At 44.6% G+C, this 18391-nt stretch overlaps 1 protein-coding gene across 9 annotated transcripts in view; it reads right to left on the reverse strand.

Annotated features, from left to right (window-relative positions):
- Arhgef11 (Rho guanine nucleotide exchange factor 11) overlaps positions 1 to 16092 on the reverse strand; it is a 106253-nt gene extending 90161 nt beyond the window's left edge. For all 9 annotated transcript variants that reach the window (XM_069990234.1, XM_069990240.1, XM_069990238.1 and 6 more), the window contains exon 1: positions 14488 to 16092. In XM_069990234.1, the coding sequence (XP_069846335.1) occupies positions 14488 to 14519 (32 nt within the window). In that variant the 5' untranslated portion in view covers positions 14520 to 16092. The remainder of the gene's footprint in view (positions 1 to 14487) is intronic.
- Positions 16093 to 18391: the final 2299 nt, after the last annotated feature.

Here is an 18391-nt window from a genome sequence, read left to right on the forward strand (position 1 = left end):
CAATAGGGCTTCTTTGTCCCTGGAAGATATTCCAAACACCCAAGACTAGCACCCAATAAGAACAGGCATTTTCTGGTCTCAGTTCCTGGCAGCAGAGTTTAGATCTGCTTTAATGAATAAACTCCATTTGCTAGGTATGGAGGGAATCAGCAATGTTAACTACAAGTGTTTGGGAATAGTGCTCAGGCCCTGAGTTCAAGTACGGGGGTGGGGGTAGGGGTGGGAAAAGGGGGAGGGAGGGAAGGAGGGAGGGAAGGAGAGAAAGGGGGGAGAGAGGGAGAGGGGGAGGGGGGGGAGAGACTCTACCGTTCAAGTCCAGAAACAACATCTCTTGTATAAAGAAAATACCTTTCAGCTGGGCGCAGGTGGCTCATACCTGTAATCCTAGCTACTCAGGAGGCTGAGATCTGAGGATCAAGGTTCAAGGCCAGCCCGGGAAGGAAAGTCCATGAGACTCTTATCTCCAATAAGCCACTAGAAAACCAGAAGTGGCGCTGTGGCTCAAGCGGTACAGCACTCTTCTTGAGCTGATGAGTGCAGGGACAACACCTAGCCCCAGAGTTCAAGCTCCAGGACCGACCAAAAAAAAAAAAAAAAAAAAAAAGAAAGAAAATACCTTTCAAGACAGGGCTGGTAGCTCATGCTTATAATCCTAGCTACTCAGGAGGCTGAGATCTGAAGACAGTCCAGGCAGAAAGTCCTTGAGACTCTTGTTTCTAATTAACCACCGAAAAGGCAAAAAGTATAGCAATGGCTTAAGTGGTAGAGCATCATCCTTGGGCAAAAAAAGCCAAGTGAGCCTCTAAAGCCCTGAGTTCAGGCCCCAGAACCCACACACAAAAAGAAAATACCTGTCATAAATAGAACTAAACTGCGCACCAGAAGACAACCCAGAAAAATGAAGATACCACTCTTGAACGCTAAGTAACAGGACAAGACAGACAGAAAGAAAGACAAAAGGGAGGGAGGGAGGGAGGGAGGAAAGGAGGGAGGGAGGGAGGGAGGAAGGAAGGAAGGAGGGAGGGAGGGAGGGAGGGAGGGAGGGAGCGAGGGAGGGAGGGAGAGAAGAAAGGAAGGAAGAAAGGAAGGAAGGGAAAAAGGAAATAAAACATGCAAAATGGAACAGCACTGCCATTTAGTTATAATAGTCTACCATGTGCTAGACATTTTACCAGAAATGTTACACAAATTCTTTTATACAAATAAAAGGAGAGCTGAATTACTGTATGAATATTCAAAGTAGGCTGAATAATATAAATGTATAGGTTTGATGGTCTCAAAAAGGTTTTCTTGGGGCTGGGAAGGTGGCTCAGTGGTAGAGTGCTTGCCTTGCATGCCTGAGTCCCTGGGTTTGATTCCCCAGCACCACATAAGCAAAAAAAAGCCGGAAGTGGCGCTAGAGCGCTAGCCTTGAGCTGAAGAGCTGAGGGACAGCGCCCAGGCCCAGAGTTCTGGCCCTATGACTGGACTCCCCCCCCCCCAAAAAAAAAAGGTTTTCTTGAAGGAAGTAAGACTAATGGGGCAGAGGTGAGGGAAACAAAGAATACTGACACAAAGGGTGAAAGAATGAGGAGGAGCTAGAAAACAGGTTAATCAAGCCAGACTCAGATGGCTCATACCTGTAATCCTAGCTACTCAGGAGGCTGAGATCTGAGTATCACCGTTCAAAGCAGGATCGAGCAGGAAAGTCCATGAGACTTCTATCTCCAATTAACTGCCAAAAAAGCAAAAGTGGAGCTGTGGCTCAAACTGGCAGAGCACCAGCCTTGAATGAAAAAGCTCACCTCTGTATAGCACCTTTATAATAACAATCAAAAAGCAAGCAAGCAGCAGGTGGTGGTGGCTCATATCTGTAATCCTAGCTACTCAGGAGGCTGAGAACTGAGGACTGCGGTTCAAAGCCAGCCCAGGCAAGAAAGTCTGTGAGACTCTTATCTCCAATTAACCACCAGAAAACCAGAAGTGGTGTTGTGGCTCAAGTGGTAGAGAGCTCACCTTGAGCTAAAGAGCTCAGGGACAGCACCCAGGCCCAGAGTTCAAGCCCTACAACCCCCCCCCAAAAAAAATAGCAAGCAAGCAAGCAGGGTCGTAAGAATCAGTAAGAACACATAAAATTATGAGATGTAGGAGGGACTGAAGGAAGAAGTCAACAATCACAGACTTGAGAGAGCTGCAGCTAGAAAAGACCTGAGTTTCAAGCAAAATCTACATTGGGTTGAGATCTCAGGTACTAGATTTTTAACTACTGTCCTGTGTTTGTTCATTATGCTTCTAAAGCCATGGCCTGTCAGTCTTCATTTGAGAATCAGCATGGGCCTCTGGGTAATCCAAGCACTGGTCTTCCAGTGGCAGCTGAGGAAAGTTCAGACCAATCTAGGGTTTCTGCCAAACCAAATTCCTTAACAACACTCACCATATGTTTGGTACTATAGAATTTGCAAAATGCTTTTACAAAGATCATACTGATCACCCAGCTAGTTACTGAGTACAGGCTCACACAACAGTCTGTATTATGCTACTAGGATGGTTTCTACATCCCTGGAGAGTGACATGAAAATTGGGTATGCACCTATTAAATATATACTAATCGCCTCAAATTTCCTAAGAGATCTCCTAGAATGGACTGTGTCATCCCTGTGGTATGTGTCCTAAGCTACCCCTGGCCTGTCTTTAAAAGGCTACACTGAAAAACTCAAATTATTCCATAGGCTTAACCTGCTGTATGCTAGTAGCTCAGTTCTGTAATCCTACTCAGGAGGCTGAGATCTGCGGATCACGGTTCAAAGCCAGCCTGGGCAGGAAAGTATGTGAGACTCTTTTTATCTCCAAATAAATCACCAGAAAAGCAGAAGTGGAACTGTGGCTCAAAAATCTGTGGCAAGGGCTGGAAATGTGGCTTCATGGTAGAGTGCTTGCCCTAGCATGTGTGAAGCCCTGGGTTCAATTTTTCAGTACCACATAAACAGAAAAAGTGGGAAATGGTGCTCTGGCTCAAGTAGAAGAGTGCTAGCCTTCAGCAAAAGAAGCATAGGGACAGTGCTGGGCCCTGAGTTCAAGCACCAGGACTGGCAAAAAACAAAAACAAAAACAAAGCAAACAAACAAACAAAACAACAAAACTGTGGCACTCTACTGCAGCAGTCTTAAGCAAAAGGGCTCAGGAATAGCACCCAGGCACCGAGTTCAAGCCCCACAACCAACCAAAAAAAAGAAAAAGAAAAAAAAAAGGCCTATTCTGAGTCTTACCAATATGCTGTATTCAGTGAATTGCTGGATACCAGTAGGAGACCAAGTGACTTTTGATGAAGTCTTATTCTATCAACAGCACTACCTTTCTAGTCTTTCTAGTCAGCTAGTCTCAAGATTTGGGAATCATATTTGACTCAGCTCTAACACACCTCATTGATTCTTCTTCCAAAATGTCTTATTTTTTTTTCCTGGTCATGAGCTTGAAATTAGGGCCTGTCATTATTGCTGAGTTTTGCTCATGGCTACTGCTCTACCACTTTGAGCCACAGTGCCACTTCCAGTTTTATGGTGGGTTAATTAGAAATAAAATTCTAATGGACTTTACTAGCTGGGCTGGCTTCAAACCATAATCCTCAGGATCTCAGCCTCCTGAATATCTATGATTATAAGCATGAGCCACTGGCTCCAAAATGTCTTCTGAAACTTGCAAGTTCTCTATTCCTACTATTACCTGTGATCCAGAAATCAATCATCTTCTGACAAAACTGCTTAAAAAAAAAAAACCCAAAGAACAAAAAACAAAAAACCCAGACACTTGTAGCTTACCTTCTTCACTCAAGCTGTCTTTCAATCTACATACTAACATCTGAATTTTCTCTATAAACTAGTATGTGAATTTTCTATCACCATATCAATACATATACTTTCACTGGTTCCCTTTTCCCGATCATACAATGTGTGAATATCTTTTTCCCCCACTCTACTCACCCCTTGTCAACGTCCTCTCTGGACTCTACAAATACCAACTCTACAAATACCATTTTCAAGCCACACCATGCTTGGTTGTACAGAAGCTTTCCCCATGTTATTTTCCTTGTCCAAAATTGCCTCCTTTCCCTTCCACCTAAGTAATCTTAATTATCCCTTCTCACTAGCATCAACTTTCTAGTCTTCTTCTTTTTTTTTTTTTTTTTTGTTGGTCGTGGGGCCTGAACTCTGGGCCTGGGCACTGTCCCTCAGTTCTTCAGCTCAAGGCTAGCTCTCTACTACTGGAGCCACAGCGCCACTCCTGGCTTTTTCTGCTATGTGGTACTAAGGAATTGAACCCAGGGCCTCATGCATGCAAGGCAAGCACTCTACCACTGAGCCACCTTCCCAGTCCAACTTTCTAGTCTTCTGTAAATATATATTAAGGTCCCACTATGTAGCTCAGGCTGGGCTCAAACTCATGATCCTATCTTCTTGCCTCAGTTTCCTAAACACTGGGATTACAAGCAGGGCTACCAATCCCAGATCTAAATGTACTGTTTTGGTATACAAAAAGATTTAGCAATTATGCACAATTTTTATACTGTTTTGGGCTGTTTCATTAACATTCCCAATAAGAATGTTAAGCTCCACATTCTTGTGTGTTATCTAACAGAACACTAAGAACTGAACTGAGCATGGAGCCATTTGATAAATATTTGCAGTCTAATCAACTGACTTCTAAATGCTGTAGATCTTAGGTCACTACTTGGAAGGCTGTGTGATTTGAGACTAGGTCATGACAAGTGAGTAAACATCTCATCATAGCACCTTATAGTAACTGTCCCTCAAATACTAAAGAGAAAGAAGCAAGGGCTGGGAATAAAGATGTTGAAATAATTCCACTGCAACTTTTCAAAGCCCCTTTCTCATACCACCTTATATTAGTTGGCTGATGTTTAGGATGAGAAGAAAATCTTAATGAAGTCAATAAAGATGGAGGGATGCTAGTGACCCTAGGATTTACACTAAAGCCAGAATTAAGATAGTAAAACGCTTTACAACTGCTGAAGTCATGGAATCACCTTCCACAGGGATCACTGAAAACAGAACAAACTCCCAACCTGTCTTTACCACCAATCTGGAGTCAAGAAGAAAGAGCAAGGTGATTCCTTAAGGTTCTACTGGATTCCTGTGATTTTCCCCTCAAATCTATCGTATTGTCTTAGCACCACAAATCTGGGTGTACTTACAAACCATAAAAATACCTTCTAGCCAGGCACCGGTGGCTCACACATGTAGCTACTCAGGAGGCTGAGATCTGAGGATCACGGTTCAAAGCCAGCCTGGGCAGGAAAGTATGTGAGACTCTTATCTCCAAATAATCACCAGAAAAGCAGAAGTGGAACTGTGGCTCTAGGTAGAGCATTTACCTTGAGCTGAAGAGCTCAAGAGGGACAGCACCCAGGCCCAGAGTTCAAGCCCCACAACCGACAAAAAAACAACAACAACAAAAACCCTTCTAAATCCTACTACCATACTATTAGGAGCTACTGGCTCCCAGTTCCTCCCTAATGTTTCCACATCCCTGTACTGCCATTTTCCTTCCCACTTTCATCAAACAGCTATTTCCTATTTCCTTTCATTTTCACTGGTTTTCCAGAAGGCCAAAAATGATTCCTGAAAGGAAGTCTTGACTCACTGAAAGAAAAGACACAAGGGCTGGGAAGGTGGCTCAGTGGTAGAGTGCTTGCCTTGCATGCATGAGGCCCTGGGTTCGATTCCTTACCACCACATAAGCAGAAAAAGCTGGAAGTGGGCTGTGGCTCAAGTGGTAGAGCGCTAGCCTTGAGCTGATGAGCTAAGGGACAGTGCCCAGGCCTAGAGTTCAGGCCCCATGCCTGGCAAAAAAAAGAAAGAAAGAAAGAAAAGACACAAGATATTTGGTTTTCAGACACAAGCCTATAATCCTAGGTAGCCTGAGGAGGCCAAGATCTAAGGATCCCAGTTCAAAACCAGTCCAGGCAGACAATCTGAAAGACTTGCTCAAGTGGTAGAGCGCTAGCCTTGAGCTGAAGAGCTGAGGGACAGCACCTAGGCCCAGAGTTCAGGCCCCACAACCGGACCCAAAAAATAAAAAATTTCCAATTAACCATCCAAAAGCTGGAATGTAACTGGAAGCATAAATGGAAGAGTGCTAGCCTAAGCAAAAATGCTACAGAGGAGTGCTGGGAATGTGGCTCAGTGGTAGAGTGCTTGCCTGCATGCATGAAGCCCTGGGTTCAATTCTTCAGCACCACATAAGCTGAAAAAATTGGAAGTGGCGCTGTGGCTCATGTGGTAGAACTCTAGCCTTGAGCTAAAGGGCTCAGGGACAGTGCCTAGGCCCAGAGTTCAGGCCCCACGACCGATAAAAAAATAAATAAATAGATAACAGAAGAGTGCCAGGCCTGGAGTCCAAGCCCCAGTGCTGGCACACACACAAAAAAGGAAAACTGAGGTCCACAGAAGGTAAGCTACCTAGTTAGAGGGAAAGCTGGCCCCAGCACACAGATCTATTAACTAGGATACTGGTTTCTTCCTTCAATTCAAAATCACCTTTCACAGATGAAACCTGGCTGTATTTTAATTTTTTTATTTTTATTTTAACTTTTTTTTTTTTTGCCAGTCCTGGGTCTTGAACTCGGCCTGGGCACTGTTCCTGAGCTTCTTTTGCTCAAGGCTAGCACTCTACTATTTGAGCCAGCTTTTTCTATAAATGTGGTACTAAGGAATCGAACCCAGGGCTTCATGCATGCTAGGCAAGCACTCTACCACTAAGCCACATTCCCAACCTGTATTTTAAATTTTTTTTGGAGACCAGATCCTCCTACTTGTCTAATAGAGTAAAGGAGTGACCTCAGATGCCACTTGCAGGTCTATACTAAGCCTTTCCCCAGTATGGTAATGAGGAAAAGAAGGAAGAACATACAGTCCCCCCAAAAAAGTTTCCAAGCTGCATGATAAATCTTATCAATTAAGTTTTGAAACAATAAACCAATAAACAGATTTTAACAGCAATGCCACTATGAAAATATGAAAGCAGATTCAGTCAATATAGATTAAAATAACTCATCCTATACTTTACAGAATTCACAGCTAACAAAACCCTTTCACCTATATAAGAATCCTGAGTCTTGGGCTGGGAAGGTGGCTCAGTGGTAGAGCGCTTGCCTTGCATGCCTGAGGCCCTGGGTTCGATTCCTCAGCACCACATAAGCAAAAAGAAAAAAGCTGGAAGTGGCGCTGTGGCTCAAGTGGTAGAGCGCTAACCTTGAGCTGAAGAGCTGAGGGACAGACAGTGCCCAGGCCCAGAGTTCAGGCCCCACGACCGGACCAAAAAAAAAAAAAGAATCCTGGGTCTTTAAAAGAACACTAATCCAAACTCCAGTTACCACTCTAGTCCATAGAGATTACAAGCTTCTAGAATGTCCTTATCTTTATACTGACTTACAGATTGGATTTCTTTTGTACCCTTCACAAAACATTTTATTTTATTTCATTTTTTCAGCAGCACTAATGTTAGAACTCAGTCCTCATATTTGGTTAGGCAGGTGTTCTTAACCACTAAACCTCACTTCTAGCACTGATTTTTGCTCATTATTTTTGAAATAGGGACTCACTTCCTTCCCAGATATGAATCACCTATGTTTGAGACATCTCACATAGGTAGGTAACAGGTGAATACAACCTTGTCTAGCAATTCCTTAAGATGGGGTTACGTAAACTTTTTTCCCTGAATTGGCCCTGAACCATGATCTTCCCAATCTCAAACTCCTAAATTGCTAGGATTACAGCTATGAGCTATTGGCGCACTGTGTGTGTGTGTGTGTGTGTGTGTGTGTGTGTGTGTGTGTGTGTGTGTGTGTGTGTGTGTGTGTGTGTGTGTGTGTGTGTGTGTGTGTGTGTGTGTGTGTGTGTGTGTGTGTGTGTGTGTGTGTGTGTGTGTGTGCGCGTGTGTGCGCGCACGCTGGTTTCGGGACTTGAACTCAGGACTTGGGTGCTGTCCCTGAGATTTTTTTGCTCAGGGCTCTACTTCTGACTTTTTGGTGGTTAATCAGGGACTTCCTACCTTGGCTGGCTTGGAGCTACAATCTTCAGATCTCAGCCTCTTGAGTAGCTAGGATTATACAGATGTGAGCCACCAGTGCCCAGCTTGGCTCTTTTATTTTTATAAACACATATGCATTTTTATATTTCATTTAGGCTTCTAAGCAGAAGGACAGGGGGCTCTGCCTGGCAGTATTTATAAAAAAAGCTTTAACAAATGTATTAACTAAAGAGTGCTCTACCAATAATGTTTCTGAGTATCTAAAATTAATCTTAGCCTGCTTCTGCTCATAATGGTGATTAATCGCCAAATGTTTCATCTGCAAATCCAGTGCCATCTCTAATCTTGCATCCCTAGATATAAACAAATGCTGTATTTTGAAAAAGACTCAGAACTTCGGAGTACTTACTAGTTGTAGCTCTAGATCTCTATCATGGTTCTAGAAGGCCAACCTTCTGAATGAAGCAGAAGCTCAAATAAATGCCTGGAGATTTCTTGTCTCAGAGCTACATAAAGACCAGAAACTCAAGAAGAAAGAGATTCTTTACAGGGATCTGGATTGATTGATTTGTTGGTATTGGGAGCTTAAACTTAGGGGCCATTTACTTACTTGGCTTGCTTGCTTGGCTGGTACTACACCAACTTGAGCTACACCTCCAGACTAGCTTTTGGCTGGTTAACTGGAGATGAAGTCTCAGGGGCAGAGTCTGTTTGGACTGGCTTTGAACTTCAATCTTCCAGGTCTCAGGCTCCTAAGTAGCTAGTATTACAGGTGTGAGTCACCTGCGTCTGACTGGTTCTGGGTTTATTTTGAATTATGAAAGTCATATGCTTCTACAATAAGGAATAGCCAGAGATAAACAAATCCTTTCTGGGGCTAGAGTGTAGCTCAGTCATAAAGTACTTGCTTAGTATTCAAGAGACCCTGGGTTCTATCTTTAGCACTAGAAAAGAAGCAAAAAGAAGGAATGAAAGCAGAAAAGAGAAGAAGGAAAGGACACAAAATAACTCCTTTCTATCTCTATAACTGAACATTCAGTGAGTCCAGTAAATGAAGTCTTTCCCTTTCATCAAAATTCCCTGCAAGAGACTCAACAAGTTTACCTGTCAGTCTTGTAGTATCTCACCAAACTATGACCACTATAAAAAATATTCCTTCTTTCTAACCTTATGCTCTTCTGCAAAAAGAAAACTATTTTACTTTTTAATTTAAAAAAATCAATGTCTATGGTGACTCATGCCTATAATCCTAGGTACTTAGGAGGCTGAAATTTGAGGATTGTGTTTCAAAGCCAGCCCGGGCAGGAAGTCTGTGACTCTTTCCTTCAATTAATCATAAAAAGCTGGAAGTGGAAAGATAAGGGACAGGGCCCAGGTCCTGAGGTTAAGCCTTGGAACTGGCAAAAAAAAAAAAAATCCTTATTTTGTTTTGGTCTACTTAGCTTAGTAAGTAGTGCATAAGCCCAAATCAAATCCATGAACTTACCATCTAAAGTTTATATGAAATTTTACAATTTAGAAAATAAGTTGAAATATATTATTTCTTCTGATTTCTTCCCTTGAACATTCTTGCTAGGGATATGCAATAAACATAATCTTCAAATAGCACGTAGCATACAAGTATGAACTGGAAAGTACTTTACATAATGAAATACTACTGTTTTACATGAGGAAATCAGAGGAGGCACGTGACTTGCCCAAGGTCACATAGTACAGGGGAAAACCAGGGCTCAAACCAAGAATTCCAGGCTTAAATGCAGTACTTCTCTGATTTGGTCCTCATTTGAGGAAACAGTGCAAAGAAAAGCTGTTTCATGGATGCAAACTTCTAACTCAGGGCCATCTTAAAAATACTTGCCACAGTTGGCTGGCTTAGCAAAATGTTATCACTACTATAAATAATTAAATATCATAATCTCTGCTCACAATATCTAACAAATACATTTTTATAAAAGTCTTGAAAAGAATATAGAGGCAATAAATTGTTCATGGGCAAAAACTAAGAGACAAGAACAGCTATACTATCTCATCTTTCAGTAATTAGTGATGAACAATAAAAGACAAAGATCACTTGGCAATTACCTCCTGCATTCGATGGCCACAAGAGTTACTAGCCAACTGAGAAAAGTAAGTATAAGATTGCCAAATACTCGCCAGGCACCAGTGTCTCATATCTGTAATTCTAGCTACTCAGGACACTGAGATCTGGGGATTGCAGTTCAAAGCCAGCCCAGGCAGGAAAGTCAGTAGACTCTTATCTCCAATTAACCACCAGAAAACTGGAAGTGGCCTTGTGGCTCAAGTGGTAGAGCACTAGACTTGAGCACAAAGGAGGCTGAGGCTCAGGGACAGTGCCCAGGCCTTGAGTTCAAGTCCCAAAACTAACCAAAAAAAAAAAAAAAAAAAAGATTACCAAATAGATATTTCCACAGTTATCTTTAAGCCAAAATCTGTTTCCAAACATATCCATATCCCACCATATTCCTTACCTTATAGAAAATACATATCACCTACAGAACCTTCTTTAATTGGTCTAATTTTGATTACATTTGAAAGTAACATATGAATGCAGAAAACACCGAAAGTGGAAGAATTTGCAGTTCTTGAAGGATCATTCATTTCAATATCTGTCAAACATTTCTAGAGCACTTAACACACACATACACACACACACACACACACACACACACACACACACACACACACACACACACACACACACACACAAACACTAAGCTGGGCACATAGGACATGAAACAGGTAAATCAAACATAGTCTTTACACTTTTATCAAACTGACAAACTTGTCTTTGGAAGATGTTTTGTTTTGTTTTTTGAGAGTCTTTTTATGTAGCACAAACTGACCTTGAGTTTCCTATGTAGCTCAGACTGCTTTCAAACTCTTCATCTTCCTGTCTTAGCCCCCTGAGCGCTGGGATTATAGGACTGTAAACCACCACGTTTGGCTAGGTAGCTTCTTGTGTTTCTCAGTTACCCAGTTAGACTGTGTGTTCTTTGCAAGGACTCTACACTTTTATTTTCTAAAACACTCTTAAAGAATCTATACAAGCCTCCCTACACAGCAAACTGATAAACTGAAAGAGAATAGATTCTCTAACTTCATGTCTGCAGCATTTCCATCCAATTGGCCCCTTCATTAAGGTATAAGGCAATGAACTATTCAAAATTCATATGGAATAGGGTCTAGAATGTCAAAAGGTCCAACCAAATGAGCTATCCAGTACATAGAGTAGGAGACAGGTAGAAGGGGTCCTAAGTTCCAGAAATGACCCTCTTACGAGAGAGTCAGTCTGGGAAAGACAAAGAAAGTCCCCATCCTCAAATCTACAATATCCCATAGGAGAACATGGTGCTTTAACTTTAAAAAGTACAGGTACAAAGTGGGAGGGAATGCCTGGCCTCTGAAGAAACCTACCCTGCTGCCAAAGAGAGCAAAATGGGGGCCTCACACATTCTACATAATGAGTCTATAAACTTAGTCAAACAGGATGGAGCAATAACAAAGGCAAGCGAGGCATTCCAAATCAGAAGACTTGGGTTTGTGTCCCAATTCTGACACTAACCAGGTATGATGGCACTGGGCAAGCCAGGAATCCACTTTGAGCCACAGTTATAGCTTCTGCAAAATGGAACAACTTCTGATTTGTCTAACCTCACAGAAATATGATGAGGCTCCAAAAAGACATACTGGGGGCTGGGAATGTGGCTTAGTGGTAACGTGCTTGCCTAGCATGCATGAAGTCCTGGGTTTGATTCCTCAGTACCATGTAAACAGAAAAGCCCAAAGTGGTACTGTGGCTAAAGAGTAGAGTGCCACCCTTGAGCAAAATAAGCTCAGGGACAGTGCTGACAGCTCCTGAGTTCAAGTCCCAGGACCTGGGGGGAGGGGAGCGGCAGCAGGGAGACATACTGTATGAAAGCACTTAGAAAACCTTACATACTATATAGATCTTGGTAGTCTCTGTGAGGATATCCAAACTCTCAGAGAAACAGTGCAGTGCTTAATATACCTAAACCAAGAAACTTTACTCCTCCTCCTCCTCCTAGTTTTCCTCCACCTTGATTTTCTTCTTCTGACATACCTCAATTCCCAGAAACAGTTTACCAACCAAACCTTAAAAAGGCAGGAGCACTAACCTCCAAGAGATGAAAAAGAAAGGACAGTTGTATACAGCATCTCATCTCTTTGCCCTGACATGCCTCAGTTACCACCCTCCGGGGTCAAACTACAGAGAAACCAATGGGAAGGAGAAGGGAGTTGGGAATACTCATATATCCTTTGTGGGTAGTTGCCTTTCCTCTACTGCCAAAGTTCTTCGTCTGAGGACTGCTGAACAAATGGGATAAATGGGACTCTTTGGCAATACAGATTAGTGTTTAGGAAGTAGATGATAGGCATTTTAGGCCAGGTTCCATTGTAAAAATGAAATTATTAGCATGGATAACCACAGGTTAACTGAAACAACATGAGCAGCTGCTTCCTGGAAGATAGTCTTCCTGCTTGGTACAGGGACTCAAACTTGTAAGCCTACTATTCAGGAGACTGAGATCTGGGGATTGGGGTGTGAAGCCAGCAGGGCAGGAAAGTCCTTGAGACTCTTATCTCCAAAAAACTACCAACCCCCCCCCCCAAAAAAAGCCAGTAAAGCTGTGGCTCAAGTGGTAGAGTGCTAACATTGAGCAAAAGAAGCTCAGGGACAGTGCCCAGGCCCTCAGTTCAAGTCCCAGACCAGCACAAAAGAAGGAAGGAAGGAAGGAAGGAAGGAAGGAAGGAAGGAAGGAAGGAAGGAAGGAAGGAAGGAAGGAAGGAAGGAAGGAAGGAAGGAAGGAAGGTAGGCAGGAAGGGAGGGACGGAGGGGGAGGGAGGGGAAAGGGGAGGGAGAGGAAGGGGGAGGGAAGGAAAGAAGGAAAGAAGGGAGTCTTCCTTATCTCATCAATATTTCTTCACAGGCTCAGTCTTTTCATTTGCTTATTCAGTCCTCCAATCTTTCACCAACACAGTGAGTGTGGAGCACCCAAAGAACACACCTCCCTCAAGAGTCTTTGGGAGGGAAAGGTTGAGGAGAAGGAAAGGAAAAAGGAGAAACCTTACAAACTTGTACTCATCCTTTCAAGGAAAGAATTAAAAACACACTGTAATGTTACCACTGACAGAAGAGGCTGGGCAGATTCTTGGAAAAGATGAAGCATCTGCTCAGGTGACTCCCATCCCCGGGGTCTCTGCCCATCAAACCTAAGAACCTAAAATAACTCTTTCTGGCTCCAGGAAGAAGGAATGTCTATTTTGCAAAGTCAAACTTAATAAGAATTGCTGAGCGCCAGTGGCTTATGCCTGTAATCCTACTCAGGAGGCTTCGATCTGAGGACCATGGTTCAAAGCCAGGCCGGGCAGGAAAGTCCGTGAGACTTTTATCTCCAGTTAACCACCAGAAAACCAAAAGTGGCGTTGTGGCTCAAGTGGTAGAGCACTTGCCTTGAGCTGAAAAGCTCAAGACAGCACCCAGGCCCAGACTTCAAGTCCCATGACAGATTAAAAAAAAAAAAAAAAGAAAGAAACCACTTAACATTTGTAACATGAAACTAAGAGCATCAGCCAGTTGATAGGTCTCTGTTTCAAGGGTAGAGGGGAGGATATTCTTTTTTCTTTTTTTTTGGGTCCGGTTGTGGGGACTGAACTCTGCGCCTGAGTGCTGTCCCTCAGCTCTTCAGCTCAAAGCTAGCACTCCAACACTTGAGCCACAGCACCACTTCTGGCTTTTTTTCTTTTTGCTTGTGGTGCTGGAGAATCGAACCCAGGGCCTCAAGCATGCAAGACAAGTACTCTACCACTGAGCCACCTTCCCAGCCCCTAGGGGAGGATATTCTAATGGGACCTAAGCATTTGTGGTTCTATCAAACATTGGTAAAAATCCAGACCTATGTGGTACAATCACTTGGGCTAAGAACACCTTCCCCATTCCAGAAATGGAATCCACCCCATCACCATTCCCTACCTACTAGCATGGTGGAGGACTATGCCCAGTTCAGGGCCTTTCTCCAACAACTCCAGCACCTAAAGCCTATCTCCAGCCATCCATGGGAGCTCACATGACCAGGCCTGCTTTTTGGCTGCCCTAGGCTGGCAAGTTAGGAACTCAAATGCAGACTCTAGCCTAGACAAAGTCAAAAGCCATGGAAGCAATGCCCTCTCCTTCCCTTCTTCTGGCTTTACTGCTAGTTGCTTAAAGACACTGAATCAGGAAGTATGTTTTCAACAGGGACACATACAGAAGTAACATAAACATACATGCCAACAGTCTCCAGAAATCAATGCTCTACCCCACCAATTTCCACAACTCACAGATTCTTTTTTTTTTCCCCACCCTTTATCAAGATGCAAGCCATCACCTCCCCGCTTTTTCTTTATTAAAGTGCTTAAAAACCAAATTCTTAGCAAACCTACCTGTCTATACTCTGAGGTAACCTTACACTCATGGTTTCTCGGTGTCCCCAGGGTTCCAGAATCTTGAAGTCTTGGCGTCTTGATCAAGACTAAATCTCGTTGCAATTTTTAAGAAAGGTGAGAGGAGGGCCTTCCAACTTGAAGATTGAATCCTTTTTTCTTCCAGCTCTCAGGACCCTGGTGACTGCAGCTCCATTCTACTTCTACCAGTTAACATGGTCTCCTTTTTTGGCCCCTTTCCCCTCCCCCCGCTTAAAAAAAAAAAAAACACGAAAAGAAAAGAGGAAAAACTATGACCTTCTTAAAAACCAAAATCCCAACCACAAATCTCTTCAAGTTTAGCACTGTGGGCTAAAAAAAAAATGAATCACATAAAGAAAGTGCCTTCAAATATCAGTCTTAACTGCAAAACACAGATAAAAAACATCCTTTTAATCCAGTTTTCCCAGCTGTTCTTCTGTTGGCAAGGAAGCCTCAAGCTCCAAAAGGTGGAAAAAAATTTTTTTTTCTGATCTCCAATGTTTAAATTGACAACAGTAGAGTCACTCGAGGGAAGGAAAGAAAAAACAAGATGAATATATCCGAAATGACACTTGGAAAAAAATCTTCCAGGTGATTGTCCAATTAAAAAAAAAATAAATAAAACCATACAATAGTATGTACACTGCACCACTCCTTATCAGTCCAACGCAACCATTCCCAATCCTGGGAATAAAAATCAGTGGATTTTTCGTTAAAAATAAAAAAAGGAAGCTTTTACATTCAAGATTCTTAAATTCTGAAATAACCACACACAAAAACAACAAAAATCACAGAACATCTAAAAGGCTGTTGACGTTTTTTAAACGGCAGCACTGCCCCACAAACCAGAGAGAAGCTCTGAAAATATTCCTTCCTTTTTCTTTTCCCTTTAAACTTGCAGGTTCCTCCACCTACCTCAGCCTGATCCTCTGACCCAGCCTACGTTCGGCCTTTTTCTGAAAGACAATTTCCTGAGTTACTTCTGCTGGTTTGCAGCTCCACATCCAGGCTCTGAAATTCTCTCTCGCCTCAGCCTCCATGAAACGGAGATTTCGCTTCCTCTCGTTCCCTTTCTCTCTCTCCTCTCTCTCTCTCTTTTGCTCCCGGTCAAAAAAAAAAACATACAAAACAAAAATTGCTTCCTTATTATTATTCCTTTTGGACAATTATTGTGGATTTGAGTTCGGGTGGATTTTTCCTCCGCATCAGCTCCTAGAAAATCCGGACGCCTCGGCCTCTTTCCTCCCTCGCGTCCCTACCCGAGCTCAGGCAGGAGCCCACAGCTCCCGCCGCGGGACCACCAGCCGGGCCTGGGCTCCCCGCCCCGCTCGTCCGCCCGGCCGCCCGCCGCGCTCCGGCCTCCGCAGCCGCTCGGGACTCGGGTTCGGGTGCTGGTTGAGAAGAAGCGGCGGCGTCCCGCGTCCGGCTCCCAGCGTCGCGGCCCCGCTCGCCTCCTTCCGGGCCCCTTCCCCCTCCTCTGCTCACCGCTTGTCGGGCGCAGGCCCGGCCGGCGCCCCCTCCCGCCCGGCTCGGCGCCCTCTCCCGCCCCGCTCGGCGTCCTGCTCCTTCCCCGAGAGCCTTTCTCCTTCCCTCGCTCCGAAGGGGGCGTGGCCGCGGGCTCCTCCCCTTCGCCGCGCCGCGCTGCGCCGCGCCGCGCCGCGCCGGCCCCCGCCTGCCGGCCTTTCCCCTCACGCCGCCGCGGCGGCCAAGCGGGACCGGGGGGCGGGGCTGGCTGACTGAAAGCCCTTCCCTTGGCCGCCCGCCCCCCTGGCCCGGCCGGCCGGGGTCCGGCCCAGCCCAGCCCAGGCCTACGCCTCTCGCCCAGCCTCCTGCTACTCTCGTCTCCCGCTCCTCTCCCGCTCCTCTCCTGGGCCCCTCGGTCGCCCGTCCTGCTCCTCAGCGCGGCCTAGCAGGTCCCGGTGCGGCCTGCGGGCGACCTGGCTCCACCCCGCGCGGCCTTGAGCGCCGCAACCTTGGGCCCTTTCCCTGACTCAGCCCCTGGTCCCCACCTTTGTTTCCCACGGCTTCCCACCCACCCTGCCGCGGCGCCCGCGGTGCTCAGGGGTCACCGCTGTGGCCGGCCCTCTCTAGTATTTTCCAAGGGTCTGTCGTGGATTAGCACGGGTGCAATACCGGGCCGTTGGTTAATTCGATGGAATAGGCTTTCCACGGCTGTTCTATTTTCATAACTTACAGTCTTACCGTCGCAGTGTGTCTACCTGGCATTAGTCAGGTCTCCAAGGTTGTGATTAAAAATAAGATTCAAGCCGGGCGCCGGTGGCTCAAGCCTGTAATCCAAACTACTCAGGAGGCTGAGATCTGAGGATCGCTGTTCAAAGCCAGCCGGGGCAGGAAGGACCGTGAGACTCTTACCTCCAACAAACCACCAGAAAACTGGAAGTGGTGCTGTGGCTCAAGTGGTAGAGTGCTCGCCTTGAGCTGAAGAGCTAAGGGGCAGCGCCCAGGCCCAGAGTTCAAGCCCCATGACTGACAAAAAAGAAAAAGAAAAAAAAAAGATTCTGTCCAGACTGGAGAGTGGACTTTGTCTTTTGAACTAGAGAAATACTCTACAGTCATGGTATGTTTGCATATATGCTGTCTTCCACATTCCCTGTTCTTGCAGGTGGAGGGGGGGGGGTAGGTATGTACTTGTAAATTTACTCATGCACATTCCTAACCTCTGAGTGCCCCCCCCACACACACACTTGTGCATAGCAAAGAACAAAAGGGAAAAAGTAACTGATAACAAACTGAGGATTTACTAGAACCCAGAGTTTTCCATAAACTCTATCCAGTACAGCTTGGCAAATAGTAAATGTTCACCAAAGGCCAATGTGTTAGTGGCCTGGTCCCCAGCCTGAGAGTGGTGAAAGTGGTGAAAGCTTTAAAGGGGAAGAACGGTTCTTAGGATCCTTGTGAAGGATCTCTTAGTCATCAGAGCCGGTGCCCTGAAAGAGAGTTAGGAACCTCAGTCTTTTCCTCTCTTGCTCCCTTGGTAAGGTGAGTGATTTTGCTTTTCTATGCATTTTCGGTGTAATGTGTTGCTTAGCTATAGACTCAGAGGAACAGGACCAGTTGATCATGAATTGAAACCTCCATACTGAGCCAAGTAAGTCTTTGGTCTTTCATAAATTATCTCAGGTGTTTATTACAGTGACAGAAAGCTAACACAAACATGCTGCCTCTCCACCAATCCCTAGGTTAGAACCCCGAAGATGCATTCTGCCCCACACTTGACACACTACAGGCCAAATTGCTTCTGGTTTTGTTGTCCTTCCCATACCACCTGTGCAGAGAATGTTCCCAAATGTAGCTGGGTGCCGGTGGCTCACGCCTAGCCACTTAAGGAGGCTGAGATCTGAGGATCGCTGTTCAAAGCCAGCCGAGCAGGAAAAGTCTGTGAGAATCTTATCTCCATTAAACTACCAGAAAACCGGAAGTGGTGCTGTGGCTCAAGTGGTAGAGTGCTCAAAAAAAAGAATGTTCCCAAATGTTCCACTTCTGTGGTAATAGATCAGTGGTCACCAAATACTTAAAAATATTATTTTCTTAGTATATGTAATATTTGTGTGTGTGTGTGTGTGTGTGTGTGTGTGTGTGTGTGTGTGTGTGTGCTGGTCCTGGGGGCTTGAATTTAGAGCCTGGGCACTGTCCCTGAGCTCTTTTGCTCAAGGCTAGTAAGTATTCTACCACTTGAGCCACAGCTCCACTTTCAGGTTTTTTTGGTAGTTAATTGGAAATAAGAGTCTTATGAACTTTATTGCCAAGGCTGGCTTTGAACCAGAATCTTCAGATTTCACCCTCCTAAGTAGCTAGGATAACAGGCCACTGGTGAACCACTGGTGCCTGTATATGTAATATTATTAAACAACTATATATGTAT

This window comes from Dipodomys merriami, unplaced genomic scaffold (assembly GCF_024711535.1).
Source record: "Dipodomys merriami isolate MVZ:Mamm:240054 unplaced genomic scaffold, mDipMer1.0.p SCAF_392, whole genome shotgun sequence".
NCBI lineage: Eukaryota > Metazoa > Chordata > Mammalia > Rodentia > Heteromyidae > Dipodomys > Dipodomys merriami.